Source organism: Ostrea edulis, chromosome 5 (assembly GCF_947568905.1).
Source record: "Ostrea edulis chromosome 5, xbOstEdul1.1, whole genome shotgun sequence".
NCBI lineage: Eukaryota > Metazoa > Mollusca > Bivalvia > Ostreida > Ostreidae > Ostrea > Ostrea edulis.
Genome location: NC_079168.1, coordinates 36,021,731 through 36,040,450, shown reverse-complemented (window position 1 = coordinate 36,040,450; position 18,720 = coordinate 36,021,731). Strand labels below are relative to the sequence as shown.

The 18,720-nt window shown below is 34.4% G+C and overlaps 1 protein-coding gene across 1 annotated transcript; it reads left to right on the top strand.

The window, feature by feature from the left end:
* Nucleotides 1-68: 68 nt before the first annotated feature.
* On the top strand, nucleotides 69-17,018 carry LOC125649321 (m7GpppN-mRNA hydrolase-like). Its single transcript, XM_048876766.2, has 9 exons — nucleotides 69-380; nucleotides 548-699; nucleotides 4,180-4,307; nucleotides 4,586-4,684; nucleotides 6,626-6,778; nucleotides 11,579-11,688; nucleotides 14,095-14,440; nucleotides 14,990-15,107; nucleotides 16,302-17,018. Exons 1-9 carry the CDS (start codon nucleotides 298-300, stop codon nucleotides 16,496-16,498), a joined length of 1,386 nt encoding a protein of 461 aa, XP_048732723.1. The 5' UTR covers nucleotides 69-297; the 3' UTR covers nucleotides 16,499-17,018.
* The last annotated feature ends 1,702 nt before the right edge of the window (nucleotides 17,019-18,720 follow it).

Sequence of the window (18,720 nt, the reverse complement as noted above, 5' to 3'; positions counted from 1 at the left end):
TTACGGCTAAAACTAATATCCGTCGATGATGACAAAGATAGCGCGCCATAAGTTCGTGTGTGTTTTTGCATTGAATTAAATGATTTTATCTAAATTAAGTTTAAAGAAAGAAATGGTTTTCTAAATAAATTTTTTGCAACAGCTATGCTAAAAAGGTGTTGTGTTGCATAAAAATTGCTTAGTCCGTTGCCCAGCGTTTTGGGTAACTAGTCTTATCTGAGTTCTGCTAAACGGGGGGAAAAAGAAAGAAATATGCAGTTTTATGTACACTTTGTAGAGTATTTGAAATAATATGAAATGGATGTAAAGCAAGATACTATCAGTGTAGCCCAAGCACAAGGACTGACTATCCCAATATATGTCCTCGACGATTTATGCAGGTAAGTATCGCATTCGAATTTCCTCGGTATCCTGAAATGGGCCTATATCAGTTTGAGTCTATTTTTATTATTATTATTATTATTATTTTTGGTTAACGAAAATTTATAAAAGCTAATCTACGAAAACGATTTAATAGCATTCAGTTTAACAATCATTTTTTTTTCAGTCGATTTATCATCAATATCCCGGATGAAGAAAGACAAGACCTGATTAGAGTGTTCTTTCAAATAGAATTGGCTCATTGGTTTTATTTAGACTTCTATTGTGCTGAAAACCCAGAGCTTAGAACATGTGGAATCAAAGATTTCTCTGCACAAAATATCCTTATCATAGGTGATTTATCATTGTTATTGTAATGTCAATTAATTAAGTAGTATTGATATTTGAATGAAAAATGAATTGTTATAAATGTAACAGGAAGGGAGAAAAAAATGCAACGGACCAGATTGTGATTCAAACCCGGGTCCCCTGAATCTCTAGTCAGGTGCTCTACCAACTGAGCTATCTGGCCACCCGCGATCGAACCCTGCTGACCGCTACATTCCTCCCTCCTTAAATGTCTTCACACCTGAAGACGTCAACCCAGGATCTTAATCCCCTGGCAGGCATTTTCACCTGTCAGTTCCAGGGGCTGGTCACGGCACCTATTGTAACAGGAAGGGAGAAAATGCAATGGACCAGACCGGGATTTGAACCTGGGCCCCCCGAATCTCTAGTCAGGTGCTCTACCAACTGAGCTATCTGCATGGCCACCGGCGATCAAACCCTGCTGACCGCTACATATATATGCTGGTATATAAATTCTGTCATATATGTTAAACTGCAGCAGGTAAGTTGATTTAGTTGAAACCAATTTTAGAAAGAATATAATTATATTCTATTAAAAACTTTCACATTCATGAAATGTCAGTTTGAAATAATGACTGATGATACAATTACAAATTTTCAATTCTACACCAATCTGAACAGGATCACTGTAATATTTGAGTATCAATTTTAAATACATTGCCCTTAGCAGTACAGAGAAAGACTAGAAACTGTTTAACAACTGCTAAGATTGGTTAACTGTTGAGGTTAAGAAACTGCTTAATAACTGCCTTTTACTTTGCCATGGGAGATCATCAATGATACCACATTGGGGCTTAAATTTTGAAATATCTTCTTGTTTAACACCATAGTAAGATTTGAGTGTTTTCCTAAGACCATTTGCAAATTTTATTTTGGTTTTTGTATTTTCATACAAATATCCATTTTTGTTGTAAAATACTTTTCTTTAGAGTTTAAACCTTCTTTCAATATTGACATCAAGTATTCGGCAACATGAGCCCAGTATGGATATCAGCATGATAAAGCTGGTAAATGAGAAGGGCAGATTTTAAACCCAAAGCAAAGATATGGGGCAGTGGCAGTTGAATTGAAGAAGTGTAAAGAAATATAATGCTTCTTGGCTAGAGTGATATATTTTTCTGTTTTGCTTTTGTATACTTGAAGCTTTTTCTACTCCAATTTCAAACTAGATTCTCTAATAAGATAGTAATACCCACACACAAATATTTGCCTTTAAATATGTTCTCTGTTGTACTTGTGTTATTGCATAGAAGCCACAATAGTTACCATATAAGTTAACATTCCCTTTACCATATATTCTTGCTGTATACATCAAGATGCAATTAGTATTCTGTTGGTCAAGTGCCCTGGGGTCATCCAAAACCTTATACAGTGGAGCCTCGTTAATCCGGACACTTTGGTTCCCAGAAAAATCGTCCGGATAAATGAAGCGTCCGGATTATTGAATCGCATATTTTCTATCTTTACATAAGTAACCAATTATTGCCTACTTTATTGATGCATAGTGAATTAAACACATTCTATAATTGGATTTGACCATTTGTATTAGTAAATGAATTATGATAATGTTAACATTTACATTTATTTCAAAGCACTAAAATTTGATGTACGTGTTCAGTGTATTTGCCTGTGCTTACATTGTGCATAAATATGAGCCCTACAAATAAATATACAAAACTGTGTACCGTATGCACTAAAATAAATAATGAAGCACTTTATGTAACTATAAGTAAATAAATCATTAGTAACTAACATAATCATTTACACTTCAAACATTTCATCACACTTTTACTTCTATTAAAAAGAAGACGGTAATTTCCATCTGTCACGATTCACGGGTTCGGCGGTCTGTTAAAACAATCTTCATAGTCCAAAGTTGATATAAGAATTTCGTGATTACATGTATCATGTCAGTTGACAACATTCTTTAACCAAAATTCAATCTGCCAGACTTTATATTTCTTATTCTATAATTATCCAAGACAATATCGAGAGAACAAAATCATCTAAGCTCGTAATATCAAGACCTACAACTGCTTTGATCTAGCCATGCGCACCTATTATTTTCATGCGATAATAGCGGAACAAAACTCGGGTGAAACTTAACATTTAATTGTCATTTTCCTTAAAATGGTAATTTTCTCACTTCTACCCAGAGTTTAAAAATTCAAAAGCAATAAAGCTCTACAGCATCGTAACAGGAATCATTCGTATACAGGTATATTCTACATGCTTGACATTCTATTCTAAACGTTAAAAACTTACTACGTATACATGTACATTAACATACATGTATATTTCACGCCAATCAACAGTATAAAATCCAGAATCTAGAAGTATAATCTACACTCTTTAGATTTGCATAAGTCGATAATCAATTTACAAATCAGTACAACTGATATGTGTAGCAGTTAAAAAAATTATCATTACAGCATGATGTTTAATCTATTAATATTATTAGGCTATTCATCAAGACTATAAAATAATATGCTACAGATTTATTTACAAAATTCAACACGACACACAATAAAATCTTATGTGCGAAAATTGGCAATACAATGTCTCGATCGGCACGTGCTATCTAATTGACATATCATCATACACCACCTAATTATAGGGAGGTGTTGACAGGGTACAGGTAATCGCTTCAATTAGACAGTTTGGCTTGTTTTCTTTATAATTTACGCCTTGCTAAAATTGTCTGACAGAGACCTTCCCTAAACAAAATTACCGTCCGGATTAACGGTACAATTTTCAATGCATTATAACGTTTTGTAGTAAAAAGTGACCGTCCGGATCTGGGACGCGAATTTCCGGATTAATGATGCAAAATAATGTATAAAAATTCCGTTCCCTAGAAAAACCGTCCGGAAGGTGAAGCGTCCAGATTAATGGCGTCCGGATTACCGAGGATCCACTGTATCATAATTTCAGGGGACAGGACCTCAATTGCTTTAGATATATATTCAACAATTATAAAATAAGGTTTGGGATGACCCCAGGGTACTTGCCCAACAGAATACTCAATTCATCTTGACATACATATATGCAGCAAGAATATACAGGGTATAGGGTTTGTTATATGGTGACTAATTTGGCTTCTTTGCTAGTTACACAAGTACGACGGAGAATATATTTTTAAAAAGGCAAACACTTGCATGCATGCAGGTATTACACTGTCTTATGATGGCATATACTTAGTATACAGATATTATTATATACATGCATATATTACAAGATAGTACATGTTTTTTTTAGAATACTTATGTGAGGTTCTGTGAATTGTTCATGAATTTCTGTGTGTACTGTATGCTTTAATGTTTTTTAGAGTTATATTACTTCACTGAATGTAGTTTGTGTAATTTGTCTTTGAATGATGTTGTATATTTGACATTTACATGTGTATTTGGTATGTACACTGTACATCTGTTATAACCTTAACCACCAAACTCTTTAAACATTGTCCATTTCTGAGTGGACATGCAGGAGAAGTGGATAAAATTTTGGACAACTGGAAAACGTACAAAATGAGTGTACCAACATATGGGGGAATCCTGTTGGATCCAGAGATGAAATACGTAACTACACTATCAGTTTTATATATTGATTACAAGTTAAAGCAAGTGTTTTCAAAGTGTTTGTGTAAAATGAATAAGCTATTCATAAAATGTGAATGTAATTTACATTGTTCAAAAGGTAACTGACATCTCAAAGTAGAAATTCCAACTTACATGTATTGAGTGGCACCCTTCTATGGAAGCAAGAAAGCAAATGTGTACATACAAATGAATGTTTCGAACAATATTAGGTCAGAAGTATTGTACAACGTATATTAACTTTCAAGGATTCTTTTCAGTGTTTACTTGCTCAGGGATTTTGGACCAAGAGCAGTTGGGGATTTCCGAAGGGCAAGGTCAACGAAAATGAGACTGCACATGATTGTGCCATTAGGGAGGTATTATCAGAGTGCTTTTATTTACATGATTGTTTACATAACAATGATAATTCATGATATCATAATAGGCACTGATCATGTATTAAATTTCTAGTGACAGGGTATAAGGTGCCCTTCTTTCACGTGACCGATGTAAATCAATCATTAGCCAGCATTTTATAAAAAAATTATCAGAGTGTGGGTAAATACATGATGGACGCTACACAGTTTGTAGTTGAAGTAATAGGAAATATGTGTGGTCAGTAAACTCCATATGGGACGAGAGCTAAACTTGAACTTCATATGGAATTTACTGACCATGTATATTCCATATTAGTTGAACTACACACTGTTTAAGAAATATATCTTGTATTGTTAGCTCACCTGAGCTGAAAGCTCATGTGAGCTTTTCTGATCAACCGCCGTCCGTCCTCTGTCTCAAAACTTTTCATACTTTTGATTTCTTCTCCAGAACCACGGGGCCAATTTCAACCAAACTTGCTACAAGTCATCCTTGGGTGAAGGGGATTCAAGTTTGTTCAAATAAAGGGCCATTCCTCCTTCAAAGGGGAGAAAATCACCCCCAAAAAGGGGGGAGGGTATTTAAGAATCTTCCTCTCAAGAACTACTAGACCAGATAACCTGACATTTACATGAAAGCTTACTGACATAGTGGAGATTCAAGTATGTCAAAATCATGACCCCGAGGGGTAGGGTGGGGCCACAATAGTGGATCAAAGTTTTACATGCAAATATATAGGGGAAATCTTTAAAAGTCTTCTCAAGAACCTCTGGGCCATAAGAGTGGAGATTTATTTGAAAGTTTCCTGATATAAAGTGGATTAAAGTTTGTTCAGATCATGGCCTGTGGGGGTAGAATGGGGCCACAATAGGGGATCAAAGTTTTACATAGAAATATATAGCAAAAATCTTCTCAAGAACCACTGAATGACAAAAGTTTCCATTTACATGAACGCTACCTGACATAGATCAAATGCATGTTTGTTAAAACCATCATGGTCCTTGGGGATAGGATGGGGCCAGATAGGGGATCAAAGTTTTGCATGTAAATATATATGGAAAATCTTTAAGAATCTTCTTCTCAAGAACCATTTGACCAGAAGTTTACATTTACAAAAAAGCTTCCTGACATAGTGCAGAGTCAAGTTTGCTAAAACCATAGTGTGCAGAGGTAGGGTGGAACCACTATAGGGGATCAAAGTTTTACATACAAATATAAAGGGCAAATCTTTAAATAGGGGCCAAGGTGACTGTTTTTCAATGGTATTTGAAAAAAATATTTATGTAAACGTGGAAAAATTTTCCATACATTAAAAACTATACTGGAGCAGAAAGATATGACAGAAAAGAGTTTAGACTGTATGGGTAAATGAAGAATGCTCAGTGTTTTTCGCAGAAAAGCTAGAATTGTTTTCATGAATATTTCTCATGTCCCTTGCATGATATTCACTATGACCTGAGACAATTATGACATCACACCCAAGTGACATGAGAAACTGCGTAGTATACATACTTGCATTCAATGTATTGTCCATATTTTACTGAGTAGTCAGCCAATTGAGACCAAAGTAATGTGGCAAGGGAAACAACTCGTCTATTAAATATGTATTAAGACTAATAATGGCTACCACTGGCTGTGTATTGAATTATGTGGTCTTCATTTGATCAGTATAAACCAATGATGATAATTACAATTGTCCAGGATCTAAGATATACATACACACTTTGTAGTTCTATAAGCACAGTTGATTAATGAATTTAATCAGATGTCTTGAGTTGTTTCTTTGTTTTGCATTCCATCAAGAATTTTGCACTTGATTAGCTTGAGACATCACCAGCTGTAGGTGAAGTACCACAAATTTAGACCTATGCATGGTGCTCAGGGTCATTGCACTAAAGGTTACTTGTGTTAAAAAGTATTGTAGAAATGATTTTTTGTAGGTTTATGAAGAGACCGGATTTGACATCACATCACTGATAGACAAGAATGAGTTTATAGAGAACTATTTTAATGATCAGCTATCCAGACTTTACATCATAACAGGGGTGGGGCTGGAGACTAAATTTCAACCAAAGACAAGGAAAGAAATCAAGGTATACATGTAGTTACAACGTTGTGATTTCTATTTGTTTGCTGATTGGATATTTTGATTTTCTTTCAAAATCTTGGTGGGTCATAGGGATAACGGTTTTACATCTATATACAGTCTTATTTCAGTCAGCATATGCTTATCTGAGTAGAGTCACAATTCCACTCAAATATCAGAATCTTCTGACTCCACTTTCTTACCTACTGTATTAAACTTTTGTTGGAATATTCATCATAGTTAGAAGAAATGTGAGATGCAACTCTTCAGGGTCAAATCCATGGTTAAGACAGCAGAAGACATTTGTTGCCTATGAACAGATTAGATGATAAAAATATCATTGCATTCTGTGTTGTGAAAATTGTACAAAATCTGCAAATCCTCTGAAGAGACATTAATGTTTATTGTAGCTGCAGAAATGCAGCCTGTTGGACTAGAAGTTGGGTATTAATTACTGATTGATCACTCCAAGTCTTTAGGCTGATAAGACATACAGACCCTGAAGCGTACTACTACACCAGTAGAACGGTGAATGAACGCTGAACAGTTTGGGAACAAACGGTTTTGTTTGGGGATCAAACGCTGAATGGTTTGAATGGAACGGTTCTCAGCAGAAATGGAACAGTTGTTATCGAGAATGGAACACTTTAAGATAGTGAATAAACGGTTCTCATTGAGAACGGAACAGTTTGGTCCATGATGGGATCGAACAGTTTCACCTGAATATTCAAATCCTGCATTTCGGACACTTTCGGTACTTTTTATTCATACATGTACATAGACGTTGCAGGAAACAGAGGAATTCCTCGTCAATATAAAACTTTAATTCAATTAAAATTATGAATATTATAAAATGGAAGGAAGAGGGATGAAAGTAAATTAATACATAGTTATACATGCCTTAAATTGCACATGAGGATATTTACATGTATTGGTGTAATAAATAAAAAAAAAAACTTTTTTTATTCGAAATTAAAAATAGCATTAGGTCATTTCATGTTCGATTTCAATATCATTGTCACCCTAAACTAAAAAAATATTCTTTTACATGTACCCCAAAATAAAGATATGCTCTGCCGTGTTGTAGTGAATTGATAATTTGTCTGTAAACTTTAGTGAATTGGAACTAAGACCAGCGAAAATTAAGTGGCAAGAAATGAAATATACAGCATTCATGTTATTCATCTGCTACAGTAAAAACATTGGATGTCACAATCCAATGGGCGGATGCTAAGTTAGCGTGGATTGAAAATATCTAAGCTTGTCGTCGTGCACGGGTGGGAATATTTTTCGGCGCAGCTCCCTTTAAAACATTGGATTGAAATTCCAATTTCTAAGTAGATTTTCAATCCACTTAGTTTTACTCTCATTGTATTAATGAATTATAATATTAAACATTTAATAATTAAAATTTGGTAAAATGTATTCAAAATGAAAGTATTAGGTCTATTGATAAGCTGCAGAACTGTAGCTCTCTGAAAAAAATATTGTGATGGATCAGAGATCAAAGGGGACATAATTATTAGTTCAATTTTAATAATCCATCTTTATAATCACAACTATCCCGGGCCACTGTAAAATGGCTGAAATAATGTCAAAACGGCGTAAAACCATAAACAATCAATCAATCCACTTCAGTGGCAAATATTAATGTAAGATCCCTTTTTATAATTCAATTCAACCATCCATGTGACCCGTATACTCATTACTTTTAAAGCATGTTTGTACGGTTAACTTTTCAAGAGAACAGTGATTGCGTATATGGAACTCGATTTACAAAGAAAGCTGTTTTCATTTCTCATGCATACATGTATACGTATACACATACATGTACTTTATGGCTAGAACAAAAACATTGATAACAATTACATCATAATAAACAAGATTGCGTTAAACCATATGTGTATAATGTACATGTATATATAATATACGGTCATAAGGAAAGTAGCCTTGTGCAACTTTAAAATATTGTGTTGAATCAAGAGCAATTATTATAGTCCTCTTCTACCCTGACCAAGCAGTGTTGACCTACAATGACTGACTGACAAGCGAGTTCAGAATGACCATGCGGAAACAAATAGTTTGAGGGAACAAACGGTTTTAGATGGGAACTGAACGGTTTGAACGGAACGGTTTGATGTGGGAACGGAACGGTTCTTATGGAGAACTGAACAATAACGGGACGGTTGAAATGGTGTAGTACGCTTCAGGGTATGTAGTTCTGCAGCTACAATTTTTAAAAGTTGTTACCTGGTTAATTTTGTCCAACTTTTATTCCAGAAGACATTACTGTATCATAATGACAGTACAAGTAAAGGCCTAAATTTTACTGTATGTGTACTTTTTGTAGTGTGTTTGAAATTAAGCATAATCAGGGTATTACATTCACATTTTGCATAATCATGAATTAGTACTTCTGCCTTGTATGATGATGCAATAGAATAAAATGATTTGTACAGGCCAACTTGAACAAAGTTACCATAGGGCAAGGTGCTTTACTGCATAAAAATAAAATATATGAAACAGGCATAAAAATTACAGATGTATGAAAAGTAAAACAGACTAAAATTAGAATATGGTATCATTAAGGACTTAAAAAAATAAATCACATAGAATTGAAATGCTTGATTATGTAATTAAGAGAAAGTCAAAAATTACTCAGAGAGATATATTTTAAGATTGTTTTAAAACCATTCAGTGTATTTGAGTCCTTTTAAATATGGAATTGGAGGAAATTCCAGAGCACGGGAGCTGCCTTATTGAACCATCATTCTCCATGTGTTCTTGATGGAGTTGTTAACAACATGGACTTTCCTGAATGCAGGGAATGAGACAGGACATGATCTGTGATATAGTCTGGCGCTAGTCCACAGAGAGCTGTAAATTCGTAAAGAAGCAGCTTGTAATGACTTCTGAATTTCAATGGGAGTCAGTATAGATCACTTAGAATATGGGTGATACGGTCTGTCTTCATGGTCTTCATAATGGAGAAAGGCATTGTTATAATCAATGTGTGATTTCACTAGTCAGAACAGAGTTCACAAGAATTCTACAATCTTTGACAGTAGTAAATGGTAAAATTTGGCGTTTTCACCTAAATTGTAGGTAATATGACTGAGCAACAGCATTATATGCTGAGTGTTCAATCAAAATGCTGTACATTCCTAAATATGTGCAAGGAATTTATCTTACATTTTAGCGAGAAGCACCAGCCACCAAATAAAATCACTTGCTTTTATATTTATATTGCTGAAATGCAACTCTTATCAACAGTCCACTCACAAGTTCATGTTGTTGTGCTTTGACATCTACGAGTCATTTTGTGATATTAATTATGCTTGTTAAATAAAGAATTTACAGTATACCCCTAGATCCTTCAGTACAGTACTGTAGCATTGTGATCAATGTTACATCCAAAGGACAGGCTAACATCTGCTACGTCACTGGTGTGGTGTTTAGGAGCATAAATCATATGGTCAGTCTTGTCTACATTGAGTTTGAGTACAAGTAAGTTCATCAAGTTGCTGATGTCTTCTGGACAAGGTGTACTAAAGATTTCATCCAGGGGTTGATGGGCTCAATGACTAGGTACAGTTGGGTATCATCTGCAGTGACACTTCATTTGATGGTTAAATCATATCTGATCTACTGATTCAGAGAACCTACAGTAGACTTCTGGCCTGAGAAATGATCTTCGTAGAACACTGCTGAAACGTTTCTGAACATCAGATAATGATTGATCTAATGGCTATGCACAGTGTCCTGCTGTCTTGGTATGATGTGATCCACGACAATGTGGAGTCAGAAATGTCATTTGTAGAATGCCAAGATAAATGGACTGCCAGTTATCGTGCAAGTTGTTCTTTAGCAGATGATTTTCTGTTCAACTCGCTACAAGCCATTCAATTTCTTTAGATACAGAAGTTAGACACTGGCTGGTTGTTTTTATATATAGTCTGGTGATTGCCTGTTTCATATCTGATGGAGCTCTAGCCTCTAGTAACAAGAGTCTGACACCAGAATTGGAAGAAAAGTGTCGCAACACGGCTTTAGTAGGTAAGTTGGTGGGGTGCAAGATCATGAGAGTTTGATGGTTCCTTCACATCTTTGAGGCACACAGGATTGAATTTTCCTAATGCGAGACCAGAAAACTCAACAACTGCCTTGAAAACATCATCTGGGTATTTTTAGGTGTGATTCTTGTTACGTTCATCTTTCCCAGGAAAAAAGCCAATACATTTGTTTGCCAAAGTGAGATCACTTTTTTGCCAAGGTGAGATCACTTTCACTCAAAGGTGGACTAGTCATTTCAACATTTCCTAAAACACTTGTTTGTCAGTTTCTATATATTTTATGGTGTCATAGCAGCACTTGGTAATTTTTGTGGAGTAGTAGTGCCGTTTGCTGTGTGTAAGGAATGTGGTGTTCTTGCAGTATTTCTCATGATATACCTGCCTTGTTTTCCTCCACACATGATCTACCTTACTCATCTCTCTCTCTATGCTTCTTGAAATTCTTCAGAATACCACTCGGTGTTTGGCCTAAGTGCATTTGTGCATGTTTTTCAGAATTACCGATAACAAGTACATGTATTTCACATTTTTACTGCAACCATAAATTAACATTCTAACTTTGAGCAAATTGATATTTACAATGAAAACTAGACTTGTTATTATAGCTCTTGTACAGTACAAAGTGCATCATAGAGAAGGGCAGTGTTCAAGTATATGTAGTTCTAATTAGATTGCTGCTTCAAATAACTAAGTTTTCCTGTCAATATGTAAGGAATTGTATTGTTTTTTGACAGAGTCTTCAGTGGTTTCCTGTTGATGCTTTGCCAGCCCACCGAAGGGACCAAACACCAAAATCCCTGGACATGAACCCCAACAACTTCTTTATGGTCATTCCATTCATCAAGTAAGCCATTTTATAGCCAGAAAATTCTTAATTAGTCTACGAAAAATGAATTTGTAATTCTATTTAATTATACAGTAATACTAGGTTACAGCAAAAATGCGTATATTTAATTCATGTTTTCGGCAAAGTGATTTTCATTCCCTGTAGTTTTAAAACATATGATGAGCTTATTGGATATAACAAATTAATTATTACGATTTTGTTCATCCCGAACAATTTGCTATAAGCATGTTTTTGTTGTAATCTGTAATCTCATGACTGATGTAATGTAAGGTGTATTTTTGAGGAAAATAATTAAAATTTTTAAAATGAATAGTTTTGTACTTGTAAAAACTATGAATCATAGTTAAAGCAGGTGTTTGAATTGTCTGCAATGGAGGTTCTGCTTAGCTATGAAATATTAAATATTTGTACATTTTTGGTGTCGCAATGCCAGGTGCCTGTGGGTGATGGCAAACCTTGAGGGGCAGTCATTAATCTCCTTCGTGACTCTTCTTTTGAAATTCCATTATAGGCCAATGAATGTCTTGATTTTGGGAATCAATTTTGTGTTAAATGAGATTAACTATGTTTGCTTTGGTGGGTACATTTTGAATCTATGGAATTTCATTCATTGTAAGAAGTTCAGGTGACTGACACAGAATAATATAAGTATACCTGTAGGATCATCCATAATCATATTCACGCTAACTCTGGATTCCCGCTGATCATCCATAATCATATTCACGCTAACTCTGGATTCCCGCTGATCATCCATAATCATATTCACGCTAACTCTGGATTCCCGCTGATCATCCATAATCATATTCACGCTAACTCTGGATTCCTGCCTACATTTTCAACTCGTATATCATAAAAAACTTTGCAATTTTGCTAATGATATTTTTATACCCCATGCAACGAAGTTGCGAAGGGTATAATGTTTTCGACTAGTCTGTCAGTCCGTCAGTCCTTTTTTTGTCAGCTCAATTCCTCTTTGATAACTCAACAGAATTTTGTGAAACTTTGTAGTTAATAAGGACACACTGTGTAGATGTGCATATTCCCAGAAAATTCTGACTCAATATTTTTTGTGGGAGTTATGCCACTATTGAAATTAGAATTTTGAGCCCGTCTGTCCTGTTCTTGTAGTAATGCATAGCATTACCATTCATTATGTGAGGCATTGTCAAACAATGTTGGAGCAAGGGATATGTGAGCTTACTCACCTCTGCTTTCTTTCATTTTGAATGCAAAGTAGAATCCATTAGTAATTGATCATTAACTTTAATACCAGTGTTAATTAATTAATTGCTCTTAATTGCAACTCCTTTTGATTAGGGGGTAGAAAAATAAGTTCCTTGAAACTGGGCTTCAAAACAACATATATTTTAAAATCCTTATTGATATCAATAAATAACCATTTAAGTTGTCAAATTACTTTATATTATTGAGTAAAAATTGGTTAATCTTCATTTCTCACACTTTAACTTCATTTTTCACACTTAAACTTCATTTCTCACACTTTAACCTCATTTCAATTGATCATAGAGTGAACCATCTTCACAAGCCAAGGGTTATTGATTCATTACTTCGCACTAACCCTGGACATCAGTGACCATCAAACAGTTGGGCTCATTCTGATTGTTTCCACAAAAGAGTGGGAACCAATGAGAATGTGGTTCTATTTATAACAACGTGAAGCAAGAGATTCAAATAGAGATTCAAATAGAAACACGAGTACTGATACCTACAGTTATAGCTATTTCAATCGTTAAGCAATATTGTCTTAAGCAAAAATGTTTCCAAACTTGATCTACTATCAATAAACTTAATTAATGGTGTAAATATTACGATTGCGCGTGTTTATCAATACAGCAGTATGCGATCACGTCATTTGTATCCATGTACACCATAACAAGATAACAAGATGCAGTGATTTCATTGGATGTTTTATTTAGAGTGGATTGCAAAATGGTCTAATGAGCCCAACTTTTATATAGGGACTGATGTCAAGGGTTAGTGCGAGGTAACAAATCAATAACCCTTGACTTGTGAAGATGAGAGCGAACATTTTCGCTGTGTTTTGGTCTGTAAACATAATATGTCCACCCTTCTTGTGAAATAACAAAAGTTTTGGTATACATTTGCTAAATGACAATTTATAATACCTGCAAAAAGGAATTTGTGTTTCACAGGGGGGGGGGGGGGGGGGGATAAAAAATCATTTATAATTGATAACCTTTAAAAATTGACCTGAAAGTAGGCGGCGAAACAAGGCTATCATTCGCAGTTCTTTCACACGTATCAATTGTTAAAACAGTATTTCATAAGATGCATGTACATATAGGAACTCATTTTGGTCATCATGTTATTTAAAATCAATCTTCCAATAGGAAACAAAAGCTTGATTTTCTCTGATTACAGACCACTTAGGAAATGGATTTCCAAAAAGTTAGGACAGACTTATAACATAGAAACTGAATTTGATATCAAGGGAGGCAACTTATCAGGAGCAAAGCAGCTGAAGGCCAGAGACCAGACAGAAAGCAACACACGGCAGTTTGGAGAAGGCAGGGCCGTTCAGAGAGACAAACAAAAGCAGAAACTTCAACAGTATTTCGCTCAGCAAAATCACAATGAGTTCCAGGAGTACATGCAACACAAGGATAAAAAGCAGAGATCTGATTCTCCCAGGAAGGAGGCTGGGAAAATTAGAGGGGTGGAGAGCAAATCACCAAAACCCAACAAAAAGCAACATTATTCTATATTGGTGTGTTTTGTGAAGATATATAGTTTTAAGATGACGTAGCCCTTTAGAATCTCCCATATTTTTCCATAGAAAATATGGAAGTCATGTTTGATTACAAGAACACTACTAAATCAGGATTGTGAAATTTGTCTCCTTTAATATTAGTTTTGTCAAAGTATGGAGAGTCTTATCAAACAAGTGACATTTCTAATAGAAAAAAAGTAATCCAAATTGGTTGCTATTTGGGTTTTACAGAAAATGTAGGTGCTTAACTGCATGTATAACACTATCATGGAACAACTCTGTGAATCTAGATTTTAAATCCAAATATGGTTTTATTGTTATCAAACACAAGCTCTGTATTTTATGAATGTAATTTCTTAAAACTGAACAAGCTTTCCACATTTCAAACAAAAATTTATGGCCAGTATAAAACTCCCTATGATTAAAAAAAAATCTTAGTGAAGTTTCAGTGGCGATAGTTGTACAAAATTAGGGGAAAAAACCCTCTTTTAAAACTAGATATGAATTATGCTTGGGTATGGGTACTTATTACAATACTTTGTTTAGAACCGTGATGGAACTGTGACTGGTGTCCAACCCGCTTTAGTTCAGAATGTTCGTAGTCCCAACAATTCTGCTGCTGGCCAATCAAAGAAAATCCTGGGCAGTCAGTTCAACAGCGCAGGTAAATTTGCTTATTGATGTTTACAATACATACTATTAAAACTTTTAAGTTTAACACAAGGATTTTTCATAAAAAATGAATGCAACAGATGGATGTTATATGATGTGCTTTCATCCCAGATTAAGACATTATTATGTATGAATTATGTTTTAATGTACACATGTAAATACATGTAGTAGTTTCACCTAAAATCAAATAATATATTCATTTGTTTACATTTCCAATGTTTTTGCCTATAATCTTTACAAATTGTAATGATATCTATTTCCTCATAATAGCCATTGGTTGTGAACAATGTAAACGAATCTCGATAAATATTGTACATGTACTTCTATTTTAATGTCTGGGAATTCTGACAGAAATGATAGTAGACTGTAAATATAGAAAATAAATTGTATGTGAGGGCATGAATTGTGACATATACCACATGTAAATATAGAAAATAAACTATGTGAGGGCATTGAATTGTGACATTTCACACATGTAGATATAGAAAATAAACTATGTGAGGGCATTGAATTGTGACATTTCACACATGTAAATATAGAAAATAAGCTATGTGAGGGCATGAATTGTGACATTTCACACATGTAAATATAGAAAATAAACTATGTGAGGGCATTGAATTGTGACATTTCACACATGTAAATATAGAAAATAAACTATGTGAGGGCATGAATTGTGACATATACCACATGTAAATATAGAAAATAAGCTATGTGAGGGCATGAATTGTGACATTTCACACATGTAAATATAGAAAATAAACTATGTGAGGGCATTGAATTGTGACATTTCACACATGTAAATATAGAAAATAAACTATGTGAGGGCATGAATTGTGACATTTCACACATGTAAATATAGAAAATAAACTATGTGAGGGTGTGAATTGTGACATTTCACACATGTAAATATAGAAAATAAACTATGTGAGGGTGTGAATTGTGACATATACCACATGTAAATATAGAAAATAAACTATGTGAGGGTGTGAATTGTGACATTTCACACATGTAAATATAGAAAATAAACTATGTGAGGGTGTGAATTGTGACATTTCACACATGTAAATATAGAAAATAAACTATGTGAGGGTGTGAATTGTGACATGCATGGCGTGAAGAGTTGCAGTTCATACCCTAGTGTATTTTCAAAAATGAAATGCATTTCATAAATCAATTTTGCTTAAAGGTGGTGTTCAGGGTCCTAGACAGTCAAATTTTAACAACAGTGCTGTCTCACTACCAGGAAACAAGAATGAGGAGGGCAAATCTCATCAATCAAGACAAAGGAAGTACAAAAAAATAACGGATCCTGATGGACTAGGCTCAGAAAGTTGGCTAAACTTCCATCTGGATGTGAATGCTGTTATGGCATGTTTACCTTAAATACCTCAAGTGGACTATGTGTGATGTGATGCATCACAGTATATTTCAAATTACGGTACGTGGACTGAACATTTCCCAAGGAAGCGTACAAGTGCTGTGTTACATTGGTGAATGAATTCCAGTCAGGAAGAAATGTAATACATTTAAGTGTAATGCATGCAAGTGCATATGGATGAAGATTCAGTACAATGCAAGTTGGCTGGATTGCACTCGTTAACAGTGACCATCCTGGACAAAGACTTGTGGAATTCAAATGTATTAAAAAGTTTATAGCTAGCTGCTGAACTTTTTGTTGCTTTGCATACAGAGGGAACAAGAATGTAATAGTACATGTATTATAAAGTTTTTGTATAGTACTACTTAAAGAAACAAATTCAGTACGTGTATTATAAAGTTTTTGTATAGTACTACTTAAAGAAACAAATTCAGGACATAAAGGGGAAGTTTGCAGGAAGCAGATTCAGGAAATTGTTTTATCAAATATGTTTTTTTATATAAAAATCCTAAACCAGTGCCCATACATGTTTTTGTGTGTTATGTTTTATGTAACATTCAATATGAAAAATTTTAGGGATTTTGGAAGATAGAACTTACATTGTAGCATTCTTTTCTCCTTTAATCCCGCCAATTTTCTCCAGAGGAAAAGATTAGTGGTTAGAGTGATGCGTGATAATTTTTCTTTCTCGTTGTATTACTCTCATCAGTTGCTGACTTGCTTTGCCAGGAGCTTATCATTTTCCAATTTGCTTTCCCTTGAAATGTAGCAAAGCCTAATCAATCCAAATGAATTGAATTTGTCATGCAAAACTTAAAATAAAATAGATTTATTATCCTTTCAAGTTTCAAGATTTGACTCAGTTTTGGAGGTGAAGACAATTACTTGAGAATGGATGTGTGCAATGCTAATTTGTCTGGTTTATCAAGTGCTAGCTCACTAGAACAGTTAGATGTGATAGATTTACCTTTTATATGCAGACATGATTTTCATCATAAGATGGAAATTTGATAGGTATATTTCTCCCTGCTGCTGAGGCAGCGTGATGATAACGATACGCATTTAATTTCTTTTTGGTGTGCTTCTTTCTATCGATCGTTTATCTCTTGATGAATGTCTTTGGTTATAGGATTAAAATTGCATCACAAGAGTATTGTCAAGATTAAATTAGCTAATGGGTAAAGGAAATTATGAAAAAAACATTATATTATTTCCACGCACGAACAATACATGTAAAATGATACGGTATATACATTGTAGTTGTTTTATGCACATTTAAGATTGACATGACACAGAATGTTTGGTAAAGATGGATTTACTTGAGAAATGCATGTCTGATGATTTTTGTGTCTGGTTTGTGAATTTGCAGCGGCTATGCCGTGTTTACGATATCGACAAGGTCCCACATGAATAGTTAAACTAATGAAAACATACTCTGGGACGATTTGTTTAAATGATGTATAATCATAACTTATCCTATACATAGCAGCACTTTCTTCCATTGAAGTAGGCAGCATGGCTTGTATCGTCTTTGAAGTATACATTGATTTGTTACTTTGATATTTACAGATCTGTCTAAAACGGACATAAAGTGAAAATGTTCAGGGCACAAGTCTCCAACGGATTTAACATCAAATAGCGCTAGTATCTGATTTTCTGCTTCCGTGATACATAAAATCTCCTTCCATTAAAATGTACCTTCCGTTTTCAAAACTAATGGATAAACCTACAGGAAATATTTAGATTCTCAACTATCTATGCATAGATATTTGTATTTTCAGCAATCAATAGACTCGATGTAAGAACCTATGCCCGAGCTTGATTAACCCTGAAACACTAATTTATACATTGTACAACTGAAGGCTACTGAAAAGCTACATTTTATGATGCATATTATATCGACGAAGTGAGCGATAGGATACCAGATTAAAATGACGGGAAGACATTGTAGACGGACTTAGTAAGCGAAACTGACAGAATTTGATGCCGAAAAAAATGCATCCAAAAAATACACTGATGTAAAATTATCAACAGAGTAAAACAAAATCACACCAAGAAAATCTTTGAATATTTGACTTCAATCAAGGTCATACAATTATGCACGGATGACTGATAAACACGAAACGATTAGATTAATTCTGCATTCAATGGTTGTGAGTGGTATTTTATGATGATAAAGAATTCCTTAATTGTTTACTAGGATTTAACGTTTTTACAGCTATTTTAC

Coding starts and splice junctions, on each gene's coding strand:
- LOC125649321 (XM_048876766.2), top strand. CDS start 298: ATGGATGTAAAGCAAGATACTATCAGTGTAGCCCAAGCACAAGGACTG. Junction 700..4,179: donor CAAAGATTTCTCTGCACAAA/ATATCCTTATCA, acceptor TAACCACCAAAC/TCTTTAAACATTGTCCATTT. Junction 6,779..11,578: donor AGACAAGGAAAGAAATCAAG/GTATACATGTAG, acceptor GTTTTTTGACAG/AGTCTTCAGTGGTTTCCTGT.